We start from the raw sequence: 17688 nt of genomic DNA, 5'->3' as shown, positions 1-17688 counted from the left end.
CGTGTAAGAACTTCACCTCGAGTTTTAGTAAAGGAAATGTTTAAGAGACGCTATTAATAAATTCGGTTTCTGTGTCTGGCAGATGGAGGCAAGACAAAATTCACCAGTGAAGGATTTTGTCAGAAAAGAGAGTGAGTCCAGGTGAAATACTAACTGCTACTCAGAAGATGGAAGAAGAAAGCCCCTCTGCCCTAAGTGCACAACCAGAGCCCCCCGGGAGAGAGGAAGGCCCTCAGGACCGTAGTTACACACAGAACTCAGAGCCTGCTTCGCTGGGCCGTCTGCCGCCCTCACGGCGGTGCCGCGTCCCACCTGCCCACGCATTCGTGCTCCCGCTTCGCGTGCGAGTCTGCAGGAGCCTGAGCGCCTGTAACGTGTAAACGGGGCGAGATCCTCCTAACTAGCGTGCTCTCTGCGCCCCCCGCAGGATTACGTGCTGGCCGTGGACGCGTACCGCTCGGTCATCCAGTACTTCCCGGAGCAGGAGCCCCAACTGCTGAGCTGCATCGGCCGGATCTTCCTCCAGGTGCGAGCCGCGCGGCAGGCAGGGGGGGCGGGGTTTGCCTTGGCGTGGATGCTGTAGATTAAGAGCGAGCCCAGGACATACATCAAATCAGACTTCTGTGACTGTAGGAGGGGTAGTTTTCTTGGTCCTGGCTTGACTGTGCTCTGGGCTTTGACGTGATTAGGAAGCCAATTGCTAGACGTGCATTTTCGTAGATTTTCATCTGGGAAGCACCGAGATGGATTCCTTGAGAAATTGCCCTGTTGCAGGTATAAGTCTGTTGACAAAACCATCAGTAATCTTATTTTAATTGGCTGATAACGTAGCCAGTGGTTGATATTTTATTGGAAAGCGCGCTTGAATCCGCGTGCGTGGACAAAGGAGGTCCCGCTTGGACCCAAGGTCCCGACAGTGCGGGAAACCGGGACGTACCCGCTTTGCCAGGGATGGCGCTGAAGCCGGGGCGCATGTGGTGCCGGGGTGCCGGGCGCCCGTCCTCGCTCCTGTCCGCCCCAGCACGGCAGGCCGACACTCGCAGGCCGAGCACGGGTGCCTCGTCCCCGCACCCTCAGTCTCTAAGGGTGTCGACCGTAGCACCCGCAGCCTGGGCGGGAGCCTGACGGGGCCGTCCGGGGTGGTCGAAGCAAGGCGGATGGACGTGGGGAGGCGCTGGCCCTGAGCGGGTGCCCTGCTGGGCCATCCTCCTCCGCCGTGTGACCGGCCCACTTTACAGAGGAGCAGACTGAGGCTTCCCGGGAGTCGAGTGACCTGCCCGAGGTCCCAGAGGTCAGGCCCACAGGAGGAATTTGAACAAGGTCACCCAGAGCCCAGGTTCTCTTCACTGATGCTGGTCCTGTCCTCCCGCACCTCCTGGCCACTGCGCACACGAATGCGTGCACACACGCGCCCCACCCCCACCCCATCCTCCACGCCACGCACACAGGCAAGCGCGCGCACACACGCCGCTCCCCCACGAGGGGGCGTCCAGAGACAGCCCAACAGTGAAGGCCGCCTGTGTGTCGTCCAAGTCCCTCCCAGGACACCCGGGGTCCCTGCCCCAGGCTCTGAAGGTTGACCTTCGCTGAGTAACTCGTGGATGTTGGAGAACGCGTGTTCTAGCATCTGAAAGACCCAGGTTTCTGTTTGTCCTTGGTGCTTACCTAGCCTTGACCCTGGGCTAGCCACCCTCCTGAGCTGCGTCCTCTCCCCTGGGCACCAGGGACGCTCGTGGCTGCCTCTTGGGGTCCTTGTGACGATGAAACGAGACCGCCGTGTAAAGAATGCAGTGCCGTGCCCGGCATCTCGTGGTGCCCGGTCATTATCCTGATTCTCATGCTAAAAGAATGTTCTGTATCTGCTCTAATTCCTCACTACTCTGGACAATCTCAGAAACTTCATTTCTGAGTCTTAATTTGCATAATTTGAGAAATGTATGCTGGAGACCCATCTAGGAACCCTGAAATGTGAAAGCACAGTCTTTCTGTGGCAGTCACGGACCTGACGGCCCTGGGGAGGGACCCTGACGGTCAGACTGGGGCTTGGTCGGTGCTTCCCTGGAGACGTTTCTGGCCACAGAAATACTCACGTTTGCGCCTCCAATACGTTGGGCTCCCGGGGGGAGTGTCCCCAGATCTCTGCAGTTATCGTTATGAGTGAAATTGGTCTGGGTTTGTGCGTGTGTATGCGTGTGTGTGTGTGTGTGTGAGCGTGCCCTTCTCAAAAGCATTTGGTATCTGTGTTCTGTCTTCATAAAAATAGCTTGCTTGCTTGCTTTCTCTGTTGTCTGGGATATTTTGGATACTCTGGAATTATATGTTCCTGGAAGATTTGAATAACTGACCTCAAAGAGGCCTAAGCCACCCTCCTAGGATTTGTCGGATAACTTAATATTGTTACTAATGGCTTTAGTGTTCCACGCATGAGGTTTTTTCTCTCTGTTTCTGGGATCAATTTTGGCCATTTAGAGTGCCCAAAAAATCACCTGTTTGGTCTGTGTATTCACATATGTTTTTGCTTAGAGTTCTGTAAAATACAGTCTTCTTTCATAATTACTTCAATTTCATTTTAACTATAGTTATTTCTTCTTTTACATTTATAATTGTTTACTCATGCTTCCTTTTCCTTGATTAGTTCATCCACTTATTATCTGTTGTTTTCTTCAAATAACTAGTTTGGGTTTGTTTATTTGCTTACTAGTTATTTTGCAATACTTTTAATTGCCTTTTTATATTGTTTAATTTTTTAAGCTGCCTCTAAGTCTTAGAAAATCAGTAGGATTTTAAATCCTAATTACGTTTTAATAATTATGAAGATGTGGACTTCCCTGGTGGCGCGGTGGTTAAGAATCCGCCTGCCAATGCAGGGGACACGGGTTCGAGCCCTGGTCCGGGAAGATCCCACATGCCGCGGAGCAACTAAGCCCGTGCACCACAACTACTGAAGCCCGCGCGCGCCTAGAGCCCGTGCTCCGCAACAAGAAAAGCCACCGCAGTGAGAAGCCCGCGCACCGCAGCGAAGAGTAGCCCCCGCTCGCCGCAACTAGAGAAAGCCCGCATGCAGCAATGGAGACCCAACGCAGCCAAAAATAAATAAATAAATAGATTCTTTAAGGAAAAAAACCCAGAAATATAAGGATGTGAACTTACCTTCTAGTGATCAGAAAAATCAGTAGGTGGCAAAGAAAATTCTAAGATTCCTTCGTTATCTCCCACTAGAAAACAGTTTCAGCGCAAGTCCCGCACCAGCTCCTTGAGGCCGTGTGGTGCAGAGGGCCAGCGCGTGGTCTGGGAGTTGGACAGTCCCGTTCTGTTCCGTTAGCTGTGTGACCTGAGAAAGCCGCCAGCCTTTCTGAGCCTCATCTTTTTAATCCGGAGAGTGAGGAAAGGAGTGGGATCAACAGCACAGCTTGTTAGAAGTGGTGAGCGGTGGGAAGCACTTAGCACAGCACCCGGCAGGCATTCAGGGCTTGGTGCACCTTTGCTGTCAGCTGGTGAGCGTCAGTCTCTCCGTCAGTGCGCGCCTGGGCCCTTGGAGGATGCAGGATAAGTGAGCGCACTGCAGGGGGCGCAGATGTTCAGGCCTGGGGGGGGGGGGGGACCCCGGGTGCTCCCACCGTGCGCGCGGGAGGGCGGGGCCGGTAGGTGCGCGGTGGCGCCACTTTGTGTCCTCCTCCTGGTGGGGTGTTTTTCGGGGCGGCGTTGACAACAGAGAGGGGCCGGAGACCGTGAGGGCAGCTTGATGGGCGCTGGCCGAGGACTCGAGACCCCTGGGTCGGCGACGAGGGGCACTCATTACTCACAGCAACAGCAGTGCAGCCAGTGTCATTGTGTCACCAAACGCCAGGGTACCGTGAAGGGGCCGGGTGCTGCCTGCAGGGGTCTCACTGTGGAGAGTAACGGAGGCCCTTGGTGCTGGGTGGTGGGCACGCCTGCCCTTGGCTGCAGGGAGGTACCGCGGGCTTCCCTGGAAGGAAAGGGAAGGGCACAAGCGCTCCCGGCAGGTGGCTGGAGGACCCCGGGATCGGGATGGGGGTGAGCGTGCGGAAGAGAGGGCGCTGACCGCTGCGGCTGCGATGCTGTCCCCTCGGCAGATGCAGAGACATCTCGTGGTTTGTTGCAACGAGATGCCCTGGACTCGGCGGCTCCAGAGCCACCCCTTCAGGCCTGGGGCACAGAGGCCTTTGTGCTTCCTTCCCCCGGGTTGTAAGGTTTTTCTTTTCACAGGATTTTCATTTTTCCTGTATTTGGCATTCTAAGCCTTAGATCACTGATCTCCTTCCTCATGCAGAAGGAGACCTGATTCCCTCTTAACCCCCGCCCCCCAGGCTGTGGTCCGCAGCGATGGCAGGACGGGGGAGGGGGTTTAGCCATCAGGACCCCCAGTGGCTCTGGCTTCCTTTTACAGAGGGAGCTGAGGAGGTTTCCTTAACCGTTTGATAAGCGTGCGGTCATTTGTTTGTACAATAGAATCCTGTATTATTGGGTCAAAATATGACTGAAATTTGTTAGTTTGATGATCTCTATCATTTTCCTGGTCACAAATAACCCCCCAGTAATTGATTGGGAGACTGTAATATTATACCAAAAGGTAAATGTTGTAGTTTTTTAGTCATTCTTTCTTTTTTTTTTTTTTTTTTAACGATAATAATCAAGTTTAATTTGCCAAATATACAAGTTGGACTTGTGGAGCATGTTTTGCCTGGTGCTACACAGCAAACAGAGGTTCTTGAAATGATCCACGGGCAGGGTTAAGAATGGGTCCGGGGCCTGGCCAGAGTCGTGGGTTATTTTTATTTTTCATAATGCTATGCCAGGATTCCTTTTGAAGGGTACAAATTAAAAACTGTAAGAGACTTGTTAACACGCAGGTGTATTAACCACTCACTTTCTGACATAGAGATACATGTTGACATCCCGCTGTATCCTAAATGGCTTTTTTTTTTTTTTTTTTTTTGGTAACAAAAAGTGATAACTAGTAAATGGTTATACCAGAGTTTTACCCTGCCTGATACATAAATGTCTTCAGTATCCTAACATAACATAACATTAGGAAACTATATATGTGGGTGTAGATTTAACATTTGTCAGCTGAACTGACTACATAATTTTGTCAAAGCAGATCGGAGACATAAAGACAGCTGAAAAGTACTTTCAAGACGTAGAGAAAGTAACACAGAAACTGGAGGGACTGCAGGGTAAAATAATGGTTTTAATGAACAGGTATGTATTTTTCTTTATTTTTCCTTCCAGTTTTATTGAGATATAATTAACTTACAGCACGGTGTAAGTTTAAGGTGTGCAGCATGATGATTTGATTTACATACTGACATCATGAAGTGAGGACCACAGTAAGTTTAATGAACATCTATCATCTCATATATAACATACGGCCGTGTTAATTATGTTCATCGTGTTGCACACTGTATCCCTAGTACTTATTTATAACTGGAAGTTTGTACCTTTTGACCACCTTCAGCTAATCGCCCCTCCCCCCTCCCCTCCACTGGCAACCACAAATCTGATCTTTTTCTGTTTGTTTGAAGTATAATTGGCCTGCAACACTGTGTTAGTTTCTGTTATACAACATAGGCACTTGATATTTCTATAGCGTTCAAACTGATCACCACCATTAGTCTAATTATGACCTGTCTCCACACAAAGTTATCACATTATTACTGACTGTATTCCTCACACTGTACGTTTCAGACCCATGACATGTTTGTTTTTCACCTGAAGTTTGTCCCTCTTAATCTCCCTCCCTTAATCACCTGTTTCTGTCTTCCCCTCACCCACCCCACTTCTGGCAACCACCTGTTTGTTCTCTGTGTCTGTAACTCTGTTTCTGTTCTGTGTTTGTTCATTTGTTTTTAGATTCCACATATAAGTGAAATCGTACAGTATTTGTTTTTCTTTGACTTAGTTCACTTAGCATAATGCCCTCTAGGTCCATCCATGTTGTCACAAATGGTAAGATTTCATTCTTTTTTATGGCCGAGTAATATTCCATGCATGCACGCGTGCACACACACCCCTTTATCCATTCATCTGTTGATGGACACTTAGGTTGCTTTCTATGTCTTGGCAATTGTAAATAATGCTGCAGTGAACATAGGGGTGCATGTAATTTTTCTACTTAGTGTTTTTATTTTCTTTGGATAAATACCCAGGAGTGTAATTGCCGGCTTATATGGCAGCTCTATTTTTAGTTTTTTGAGGAACCTCCATACTGTTCTCCACAGTGGCTGCACCAGTTTACATTCCCACCAACAGTGTGTGAGGGTCCCCTTTCTCCCCAGCCCCACCACCCCTTGTGTTCTTTTTGATAACAGCCATTCTGACAGGTGTGAGGTGATATCTTATTGTGGTTTTCATTTGCATTTCCCCGATGATGAGTGATGTTGGGCATCTTTCCATGTGTCTGGCCATCTGTATGTCTTCCTTGGAAAAATGTGTATTCAGGTCCTCTGCCCATTTTTTAATCAGGTTTTTTTGATGTTGAGTTGTTTGAGCTCTTTGGCTGTCAACCCCTATTTGATATATCAGTTGCAAATATCTTCTCCCATTCGGTTGGCTGCCTTTTCATTTTGTTGAGTTTCCTTCACTGTGCAAAAGCTTTTTGGTTTGATGTAGTCCTGGCAGTTTATGTTTGCTTTTGTTTCTCTTGCTTGAGGAGACATATCCGAAAAAAATATTGCTAAGACTGATGTCAAAGAATGCTGCCTATATTTTCCTCTAGAAGTTGTATGGTTTCAGGTCTTACATTTAAGTTTTAAATTCATTTTTTTTTAACTTTTATTTATTAATTAGTTAATGCTTCTATTGTTACATTTCAGAAATATAAGCAGTTCTCAAACCCAAGCCTCTTTTTTTTTTTTTAATTTATTTATTTATTTTTGGCTGTGTTGGGTCTTCGTTTCTGTGCGAGGGCTTTCTCTAGTTGTGGCAAGCAGGGGCCTCTCACTATCGTGGCCTCTCGTTGCGGAGCACAGGCTCCAGATGCGCAGGCTCAGTAGTTGTGGCTCACGGGCCTAGTTGCTCCACGGCATGTGGGATCTTCCCAGACCAGGGCTCGAACCCGTGTCCCCTGCAATGGCAGGCAGACTCAACCACTGCGCCACCAGGGAAGCCCTTAAATTCATTTTGAATTTATTTTTGTGTGTGGTGTGAGATAGGAGTCTAGTCTGATTCTCTTGCGTGTAGCTGTCCTGTTTATCCAACACCATTTATTGAAGAGTCTTTTCCTCATTGTATATTCTTTTTTTTTTTTTTTTTTTACATTTATAGCTACTTTATTTATTTATTTATTTATTTTTGGCTGTGTTGGGTCTTCGGTTCGTGCGAGGTCTTTCTCTAGTTGCGGCAAGCGGGGGCCACTCTTCATCGCGGTGCGGGGACCGCTCTTCATCGCGGTGCGCGGGCCTTTCACTATCGCGGCCCCTCCCGTTGCGGGGCACAGGCTCCAGACGCGCAGGCTCAGTAGTTGTGGCTCACGGGCCCAGCTGCTCCGTGGCATGTGGGATCTTCCCAGACCAGGGCTCGAACCCGTGTCCCCTGCATTAGCAGGCAGATTCTCAACCACTGCGCCACCAGGGAAGCCTCATTGTATATTCTTGCCTCCTTTGTCACAGATTAATCGACCATGCAAGTAGGGGTTTATTCAGGTCTTCTGCCCAGTTTTTAATCTTTTTTTTTTTATGTTGAATTGAATGAGCTGTTTATTTTTTTTAGTATTTATTTATTTATTTGGGTCTTAGTTGTTGTGGCACACGGGATCTTCATTGCGGCGAGTGGGCTCTTCGTTGCAGTGCACGGGCTCTCTAGTTGAAGCATCCCATGGCATGTGGGATCTTAGTTCCCCAACCAGGGATCGAACCCGCATCCCCTGCATTGGAAGGCGGATTCTTAACCACTGGACCACCAGGGAAGTCCCTGAATGAGCTGTTTATATATGTTGGATATTAACCCCTTATGGGTCACACCACTTGCAAATATTTTCTCCCACTCAGTAGGCTGCCTTTTCATTTTAAAGATGGTTTCCTTTGCTATGCAAAAGCTTTTAAGTTTAATTAGATCCCATTTGTTTATTTTTGCTTTTATTTCCTTTGCTTTAGGAGACGGATCCAAAAAAATATTGCTGCTATTTATGTCAGAGAGTGTACTGCCTATGTTTTCCTCGAGGAGTTTTTTGGTTTCTGGTCTTATATTTAGGTCTTTAATCCATTTTGAGTTAGTTTATTTTTGTGTATAGCATGAAGGGATGTTCTAATTGCATTCTTTTTTCTTTTTTTTTTTTTTTTTTTGCGGGGCAGGGGGCCATGCCACGGGGCTTGCAGGATCTTAGTTCCCTGATCAGGGGTCAAACCTGGGCCCCAGCGGTGAAAGAGCCGAGTCCTAACCACTGGACTGCCAGGGAATTCCCTCTAATTTCATTCTTTTACATGAGGCTGTCCAGTCTTCCCAACACCACTTGCTGAAGAGACTTTTCTCCGTTGTATATTCTTGCCTCCTTTGTCATAGATTAGTTGACCGTAGGTGTGTGGGTTTGCCTCTGGGCTTTCTATCCTGTTCCATTGATCTATGTCAGTTTTTGTGCCAGTACCATACTGTTTTGATTATTGTAGATTTGTAGTATAGTCTGAAGTCAGAGAGCATGATTCCTCCAGCTCCACTTTTCTTTCTCAAGATAGTTTTGGCTATTCGGGGTCTTTTGTGTTTCCCTACAAATTTAAAATTTTGTTGTCCCAGTTCCGTGAATAAATGCCATTGGTATTTTGATAGGGATTGAATTAAACTAACAGATGTTAGACCCAGTGCAGTTTGATCCCCAGAATGCACTGTCCCCTGCCACATCCGGAAAGCCCTGACACCACCCGGCTCGGGTGACGCCTGAGGGGCCAATGCTGCCGGGTCCTCCCCGTGGGGTTCCAGTTCTGGGAGCTGCCCCGTTGGTGTTGCTGCCACACACCTGCCCGCATCCTGACTTTCCTGGTTAATCCTCTGTGTATCGCTTATTTCCAGAGCTTTCCTTCACCTCGGTCAGAATAACTTTGCAGACGCCCACAGATGCTTCACAGAGATTCTAAAGATTGACCCAGCAAATGCGGTGGTAAGACCCCCGAGCAGAGGTGGCTCCCCCCGTGCCCCCCGCTCCCCCGACAAGTCCGCCGGCATCGGGCGCTCTCCTGGGGCCCAGGGAGGTCCTCGGGCCCCATGAGGCCGCATCCAGTGCCGTGTGTCCCCCTCCAGGCCAACAACAATGCGGCCGTGTGCCTGCTCTACCTGGGCCGACTCAAGGACTCGCTGCGGCAGCTGGAGGCCATGACCCAGCAGGACCCGCGGCGCTGCCTGCACGAGAGCGCGCTCTTCAACCTGACCACCATGTACGAGCTGGAGTCGTCCCGGAGTCTGCAGAAGAAGCAGGCCCTGCTCGAGGCCGTGGCCAGCAAGGAGGGGGACTGCTTCAACACGCAGTGCCTCAAGCTGGCCTAGTTCCCGCCTGACGCCCGAGCCGACAAACCCCCCGCCCTGGCGTCTGCGAGCCGGCCTTCTCCATCCAGCCGAGGCCCAGGCCGCTCCGGCCGTTTGCACACGCGGGGTTAACGTAACCCGAGGGAGGGGGTCCAGGGCGCCTCGGCCCCTCCTGTGCATTCCTGGAAGCTGACCTGCTTCGTGTGCTAAGCTGCGCCACGTAACACAAGCCGTTCTCGCTCCGAGCCTGAATGTTCTAGAGGATCCATAGATAGATAAGGGGGAAGAGAGACCGTTCGTCCCCGCCCACGTCCCAAAGCTAACCGCGTCCACGCCTCTGATCCTTTCCCAGCCTGTGCTGGTCACCTCGGACGGGCCTGGTGAAGGGTGAACGAACCCCCCGTCCTTCCTCCTCCTGCATTTGCACATCAGAGGGAGCGGGGGTGGGGACGCCTGGGGGTGGGTTCTGGAGAACTCGGGCCCTACTGCACAGAACAAGGGCGGGCTTCACAGTGCGGGCACGTGTTCTCTCAGGTCTGAGGGTCAGGGCGTCTGCGGTCCTGTCTACATGGTCACTCCTGATTTTGAAGTCTCTGAAATACGTGAGTGCTTCTTCACTAAAGAACTCTGGCCAGGGTCCTTTAAATGTCCAGCTATTCTAATACACTTTAAAATGGAACTCACTTTAAAGACTCTGAGATAAACATCTATTGCGTAAAGCAAAGCGAAGCTGTATTTCTGGTCATTTTTGTAATAAAGTAAAAACACAAATGCAGCGTCTACTGGGCAGATGGTCCCAATGCAACTGTTGAAGTACGGATTCATTACACATTAAAATAGGAGAGAAAGATGATGAGACCACCAAGAGGACAGTGGGATACCAAGGAGGTTCTAAAATCGTCTCTTTTCAAGAAGAAAAATCAGAACTCCTTATGTCTCAAAAGCCCCAAAATACGCCATTTTAATTTCTTCACTTTGAGGGTTTTCCTTCAAATCTGGCGGCAGGGGGTGGGAGGTGCTGGTAAACAAGGCTCGGCCTCCACCTTGAACCTGCGCGGGGCGGGAGGCTCCCGCTCGGATTCCCTCGGATTCCGGAACCGTCCTTCCCGGGTCCGCTGTGTACAGAGCGGGTAACACTGCACAGGCTCCCGGGGGCGGAGGCCAAGCCAGTCAGACGCCGGACTCCAGGTTCCCCAGTAAATCGGTATTTGCATCCTGGACACACCCTCCCCGACCCCCGTTCCCTCCGGGGGCGTCGAGACAGGCAGGGCGAGCGCTAAACCCCTGCCGCCTGGGGCTCGCTGGGGCTCGCTGGGGCTGCGCACGTTTGCAGATCCTCGGAGGCAGCGAGGGAAGCGCGCCCCGGGTGTCTGTAGGGTCTGGGGTAACGGTTGTACTTTATCTAGTTCACACTCCGTTTTCCTTTACCTTAATTTCTTAAAAGAGTAAATGCATCAGGTAGTGCCGTGTGTGGTCTCCTCCGACCTCCACGAGGTAGGTCTGGCCCAGGGGACGAGGCCGGGTCTGCACCCGCGCCCTGGGCCCAGACCCAGGACCCCTCCGCCCATCACACAGACTCCTGGGAAGCGCCCAGAAAGCTCTTCCCCCAGAGGCTCCCCAAAACTCACGGTTTGAAGCCCTCACCCCAGCGAGGCCGTCTGTGGAGATGGGCCTTCAGGGAGGTGACACAGCTGAGATGAAGTCACAGGGTGGGGAGGAGAGGCCACGTGCAGACTCGGCCATGGAGCGAGGCCTGGGAGCGGCCAGCCCTGTGGCACCTGGAGCTCGGACCTCCCGCCCCCAGAGCCGCTGTCGGTGGCATCTGTCACAGCAGCTGAGCTGGCAAGACACCCACTCCCCTCCCTGCGGTCCCTGCGCCAATGCTGTGGGCAGCCCGCGGGGGAGCAGGGCCCCTGCCACCGCTCGCCTCCGCCCTTCCGTGACCTGTGCCCTGGAGGGCGCGGGGCGGCCTGTCCGCTGTGGCACCCTCGGGCCTGGGACGGCGTCTGCAGCCGGTAAGCCCAGGAGTGACTGAGCCAGCACGAGCCAGTCCGAGACGGGGCCAGCGCCCCCGCCCCCAGCCAAATGCTCACCAGGCGGGAGACCTGACAGTCCATGAACCTCGTCGGGACGCACGCCCAGACCTGGCTTGTAGGAGCAGAAAGAGATGAGCTTTTCTGGAAAAGGAGTTTGCAACTGAGTCAAAATTTTACAGTAGGGGAGTGGTTTCACTAATTGCCCCACATTCCTAAGACGCCTTTATGCAAGATCGTGTTTAAAAAGTTAATGACATGGAAAAGTACTCAAAAGAAATGTGTATTTACATAATATGTGCATATGTTAACGGAAAGGACTGAAAAGTAATACTAGATGTTAAATCACAGTCACAGCAAGGATGGACACAAAGGCATTTTTATTTGCCCTTCTATGACTCTGAACCTCACATTTTTCCACATTGTGTGTGTGTGTTTTGTTTTTATAACCACCAGAGGGAAAAAAATCATCAAAACTGGTAAATGTCTTGCCTTTAAAAAATAAAAAGTGATTTAAAAATCATAGTGAGGGCTTCCCTGGTGGCGCAGTGGTTGAGAGTCTGCCTGCCAATGCAGGGGACACGGGTTCGAGCCCTGGTCTGGGAAGATCCCACATGCCGCGGAGCAACTGGGCCCGTGAGCCACAACTACTGAGCCTGCGCGTCTGGAGCCTGTGCTCCGCAGCAAGAGAGGCCGCGATAGTGAGAGGCCCGCGCACCGCGATGAAGAGTGGCCCCCGCTTGCCGCAACTAGAGAAAGCCCTCGCACAGAAACGAAGACCCAACACAGCCATAAATAAATAAATAAATACATTTAAAATGCATTTAAAAAAAAATTTTTTTTTTAAATCATAGTGATAGTGTGACATGCTCTATAATTGAACAGTATATACAGCGATTAAAAGGAATGGTCTGGACATGTATTCACATGGACATATCCAAAACCTGCTCAAATAATCAAGATTAGGATTGTATATACAATGAAATGCCATTTGTTTTTAAAGTACAAACATTGTTTGTAGATACACGTTTGCAGAACTGGAGAAAAACAGGTGCAGGAACCACGTGGCTCAGTAAGCGTCCCAGGGGAGCGAGGAAGGGGCTGGGGGCTGGTCCTGGGAGACTCACCAGTGTCTGCGGAGGGCCAGTCCTTTTTTCAGAATGGTGGTTTAATGTCATCCTTTATGTTTTCTCTCGATTTCTGGAAATACAAAGTAACTGACGCCTGGTTGAGGATGGTTCCCACTGCTGCCACGGAAGGCCAGCCGGTGTCACGACACAGGGACACTCAGACAACGTCGTCATCCCGGGGCCTCAGCGGCCCGCGGGGAACAGCGCTAGTGCCCCGGGAGAGGCGAGGCCCGGCCTGGCGGTGGGAGCCGCAGCGCAGGGCTTTCCAGGCTCCACAGCCCTCAGGGCCCGGGGAGGAGGGAGCACACGGGAGTGAGGGGAGCAGAGCGAGGAGGAGGGTGGTCTTCACCAACAGCCTTGGCGGGGGCGCTGGTGTTGCCGGTGCGCAGGCGCCCGAGATCCACCACCCACAAGGGTGTGCGGCACCCTTCGCGGTCACGGAAAGCAAAGTCAAACCAAAAACCGGGACACAGCGTTAAGTGTCCCCCCGTCCGGAATACAAATACTTCAATCCATACCGTATACTCAAGAGCCGCTGAGAAAGTCAGTCCTTCCTTCCACGCGCTGTCGCTAACAAGACGTGCTGTTCCGGAAAGCAGCCTTGCACCCAGCAGTGCTGCGGCCGCACACGAGGTCTACGGTGCGTTTTCCAGGGGCGTGGCTGGGGCCCCCGGGGGAAGGGGGCGGCGACAGCTTCACACGCTGCCTCGGAATTGTTAGGGTTAGCGACGCGTGTATTCATGTACTGTGACGCTCACCTGCGTGTGCACATGCGCGCACACGCGCGCGCACACACACACACACACACACACACACACACAGGACGGGCTGTGCAGGACGATTCCCTCAAATAGACCTGTGGAGCCCGGGGCGGTCCCTCCGTCCCCGTGAGGCTCGCCCGGGGCCGGAGCGGCCACTCGCCCTGGACCCCACGCAGCGCACGCTGCCAGATGCGCGTGAGGACCAGGCCCGGCCGGCACGGAGCTGGGCTGCGACCCCGAGACCCCGGCCGCCACCTGCGCGCGAGGGCCGCTCATTCAGCGAGGTCGGCTGGGCCACCAGCGCCGTGATTCAGCACAGCTTCCACGGCCTTGGGTCCCCTCGCCTGGTCCTCACGGCCAACCCCAGTCACTCCCGACAGCAGGGCGTCTGGCGGGTGCCACGGGCAAGGTGGGAGAAGGCGCGGGAGAGACTCGCTTCAGCCAGGAAGACGACGGGACAGCCCACGGAGGACGTCCCCTCGAGACGGCGCCGATGTGGCCGGCAGACAACACGGGGGCCCAGGGTGACTGCGATGCCAGGTGGCCACGTGCGGGCGGACAGCAGGGTGGACTCCGGCCACCAGTCAGGAGCCTTCAACTAAGGATCCCTCCGGGAGGACGTGACCCGGGTGCACCCGTGCGGGGGGGTCCGGGGACCAGCGGAGCCAGGGGAACAGAGACGGGGGCACCGACGGACACGTTCCTGGGGCAGGACCGGCAGGGCCGGCGGCGACGGGGAAAGGGTTCTGGTTTCAGAGACGGGCGCCGTCCACCAGGACAACCCGGGACTCCTGGGAGCAGCGGGGACGGTGCCCGGGGCCCCCTCCTGGCCTACGGGTGTACCGGGTCCTCCCCACACCCAGCACCGGGGAGACGCCGGCCCGGGGCCAGCCTCTTGCTCACCGCCTGCACGACCGTGGGCGGGAAGCTGAACCCTCCGAGCCCCGGGGTCTCATCTGAAAGATCGGGGACAAGACTGGGTTGGTTTCCCGAAGCTGCCGCAGCAAATCACCACGGATGGGGCGGCTGGACACCACCCAAGTGCCCCATCTCACGTGCAGGCCAGCGGTGCGCACCCCGGGCGTCCGCGAGCCCGGCTCCTCTGGGGGCTCCTCTGGGGGCTCCGGCTGCAGCCCCCTCCTCGGTCCTCAGGGGTCCTCACACGACGCCTGCCTCCGTGGCTGCTCTTCTTGTAAGGACCCCAGGCCTCGGTTCAGGGCCCGCCCTCACCCAGGAGGACCTCACCGAGAGCCCTGTCCAATCACATCTGCAAAGGCCCCATTTCTAAATAAAGTCACGCTCTGAGGTCCCAGCTGACGTGAATTTTTGGTGGTTAGTATCCAGCCCATGACCCCTGCTGGCAGCACTCTCGGAGGATTAAAGCGGATTTGTTAGATACCTGGGAACAAACCACCTGCCGTGCTTCCGGCCCGCGCGGGCGGCCCCTCTGCCTTACACCCTCTACAGCCCCCAGGGAGCGTGGCTCTGCCAGCGTGTCCTTGTGTGCCCCCTCCGTGCCCCGCAGGGGCCATCGATAACGTCGGGGCACCCCGCGTCCTGCCTCACCAGACAGCCATCAGGGTTAATTAACGATGGAGCGGCCCGAAAACATGGGTGCAAAAGCAAATCGCGTTGATTTCATTGTATCCTTTGCTGGGCTCCTGTATCACTCCGATGAGATCCCCTTTGGGTTTTAGAACTGGGGATTTCTTGGAAGAGTTTGTGCAAAACAAACACAAGCATCTTAAACCTGGAAAATAAAACGCATTAAAATACAGTAACAAAACGAAGACAAAGGAGGAGGTCTGAGCGGAGGGCTTCTTTCCTTGGAAAAGCAGACCTCATCCCACAGCAGGTCGCTGTGCACACAGGCCCAGGGTGCTGAGCTGCAGGACGAGCCAGCCCCAGACCCACCGACCTGGGTGCCCTCCTCCCAGCAGGACCCTGGCCGCCACCGCATTTCAGAGGATGCTTTGAAATATAACGATGTCCTAAGGCAGAGACCTGAGAACACCTGGAAACTCAGAGAAGCAGCACCTGCTCCCTGGGAAGCTGCCGAAGGTTCTCCCAACCCAGCAGGGCCCGGCTGCGCCAGCAAGCGGCCCCCGGCCCCCCAGGCTCCTCCCCTGCCTCCAGAAGGGCCCCTCCCGCCTCAGGGCCCCCAAGCAGAAGGGGAGGACGCACGCTGGGAGCTTGCAGCACCCTTGTCCGGGGTGGGGTGTGCGCGCGCGCGCACACACGTGCACACACACGCCCACGCTCAAACGTGTTTCGAATCAGATTTCCCATCTTCGGCAGCAGGGTGGGGGCTGTTCGCTTCAGGACCGGCGCTGAGCTGCCTGTCGGCCTCGGCAGCCGGGGGAGCCCCTTGGTCCGCGGAGGGCTCGCCACCGCTCCTGGACGTGGGAGGCTGGCGTTCTGCGCCAACACAAGGAGCCTGAATTCACTTTCCGAGGGAAAGCTCTTCGGCTTCCGCTGTCAGTGTGCCACGGGCCGAGTGGCCCCAGTGGGGTGGCGTCAGGAGGGGCCCCCCAGCACCCGACCTGCCGGCCCCTGCTCCCGGTCACCTGCTGCCCCATTGCTGCGGGAACTCGGGGTCCGTGCTGTGTCCCGCGCTGGTGGCGGGAACGGACGGACACACAGGGCTCGGCCCGCGTCAGGCGGCTCCGGAGCGGCCGTTCCCTGCAGCAAGGCCTGCGGCTGCCTTCACTTCTGGGGAGCTGCAACCCGCAAAGCACGCGTGAACCCCGCTCCGGTCCGCCCCCAGGGGCTGTCTGCCCTCGCCCCCGGCTGCCGGGGAGGCGTGTTAAAGCCCAGGGAGACGGGCTCGCTCGCACAGCGACGGAGGCCGCGGCTTCTCGCCCTGGCGTGGAGCCGGAGCGGCCCCGCCCCACATCCGGGAACCGCGCTGCTCCTTCCGCACGTGGGCGACACCCGCCGCCCCTCCCCTGAGCTCCCGACCCGGATCCCCAGCCCCGGGACGCGTGCGGCAAGAGCTGGGCGGAGACCCACCCCTCCCGGGCAGTGGGCTGCGAGGAGCGAGGCCCCAAACCCGTCTGCACCGAGTTCCCCGGCGGGAGGGGTAGAGGATGAAGCCGACCTGCCGGATTGAGGGTCAGGCACCTGCCCGTCGCCCGGATGCACTCCCGCCGGCCCTGCGAGGCCTGAGCTCCTGGGAGCAGCACAGGATCGGGGTCCCCGGTGGGACGAGGCCGATCACCTGGGCTACGCCTCGTTGGCAGCAGGCGTCAGCCCTCCCCTCAGCGCCTGCCCACCAGCCTCCACGTGCCCCCCCCCCCCCCCGCGCCAGCCCCGGGATGCTCGGCCCGGGCACCACCTCCTCCTGCCCTGCTCGCCTGTCTGAGTTCTGGCTCTGCCTGCAGGGACGGGGGGGGGGGGGGGGGGGGGGCGGGGTGCTCTGCTCCTGACTTCCGGCAGATCAGCACACCTGGTGCGGCTGAGCACCGCCCTCGTTTGCGTTTCTGCTGGTCATCCCATCAGTACCTCCTTAAACAAAGATTGACTCCACCTCCACTCGGGATAACTCGTCCCAAGGAAACCGAAAAGCCGTCTGGGGCTTACCAACAATTCGGTCCAAACGAATGCTTCCTCCCAGTTCTCTAAGCACTACCACCAGCTTCTGGGTGTAAACGTCTGGTTTTCCTGAGCCTGGTGGGAACCGGAGGGTGGGGAGTGGGAGGCGGCCGAGTGTCAGGGAAGCCACACTAGATAGACAGGAGGCTGCACCTGGGCTTCGTACATACAACTGACTCGTTCTGGCAAGATCGGCATCCGACACTTTCATATTTTAAAGCACTACTTTGATGCAAGAACTGAATCTAGCGGCCATGTTTTCTCAACCAAAAATTAGGACACGGGGCCCGGGGACAAGACACGAGAAACAGGGACCCAGAAAGCAAACCGAGAGAGACGTGGGGTGGTTGCGCCCCAAGCCCCCCGCAGCCCTTCCTGCTTCACCCCAATCCCAGTCCTGACGAGACCACCACACTCCCTTCTCTCTGTTGGAGGCCGACTTAGGAGTCTTAACATTGAGAGTTCAGACGAGTAGCTTACTGTGTTCTCTGTAGACAAATGATCAACTATATATGGACAAAAACTAAAAACGTAACCAGTAATCTATCATTTTACTATCCAGAGAAAACTACTGAGAATATTTTTCTTTGTGTAATGTACGTAGATAAATTGTTACCGAAAGGAGACTGACTGCATTTTTTCTCTCAATAGATTATAAATAGCTTACATTTCAAAACGTATACAGTAATATCACTGGTA

The 17688-nt window shown here is 54.3% G+C and overlaps 1 protein-coding gene across 7 annotated transcripts in view; it reads left to right on the top strand.

Moving 5' to 3' along the window:
* Positions 1-10242, top strand: part of TRAPPC12 (trafficking protein particle complex subunit 12) — a 65612-nt gene extending 55370 nt beyond the window's left edge. For 4 of the 7 annotated variants that reach the window (XM_059942298.1, XM_059942295.1, XM_059942296.1 and 1 more), the window contains 4 exons: positions 428-526; positions 5123-5223; positions 9022-9109; positions 9250-10242. In XM_059942298.1, the coding sequence (XP_059798281.1) occupies positions 428-526; positions 5123-5223; positions 9022-9109; positions 9250-9492 (531 nt within the window). In that variant the 3' untranslated portion in view covers positions 9493-10242. The remainder of the gene's footprint in view (positions 1-427; positions 527-5122; positions 5224-9021; positions 9110-9249) is intronic. The other 3 variants (XM_059942301.1, XM_059942297.1, XR_009506379.1) reach the window with 2 other exon arrangements.
* The last annotated feature ends 7446 nt before the right edge of the window (positions 10243-17688 follow it).

The sequence above is a fragment of the Balaenoptera ricei genome, chromosome 13, assembly GCF_028023285.1.
Source record: "Balaenoptera ricei isolate mBalRic1 chromosome 13, mBalRic1.hap2, whole genome shotgun sequence".
Lineage (NCBI taxonomy): Eukaryota > Metazoa > Chordata > Mammalia > Artiodactyla > Balaenopteridae > Balaenoptera > Balaenoptera ricei.
The sequence above is the reverse complement of the archived record's forward strand: the minus strand, read 5'-3'. Positions and strand labels throughout refer to the sequence as shown.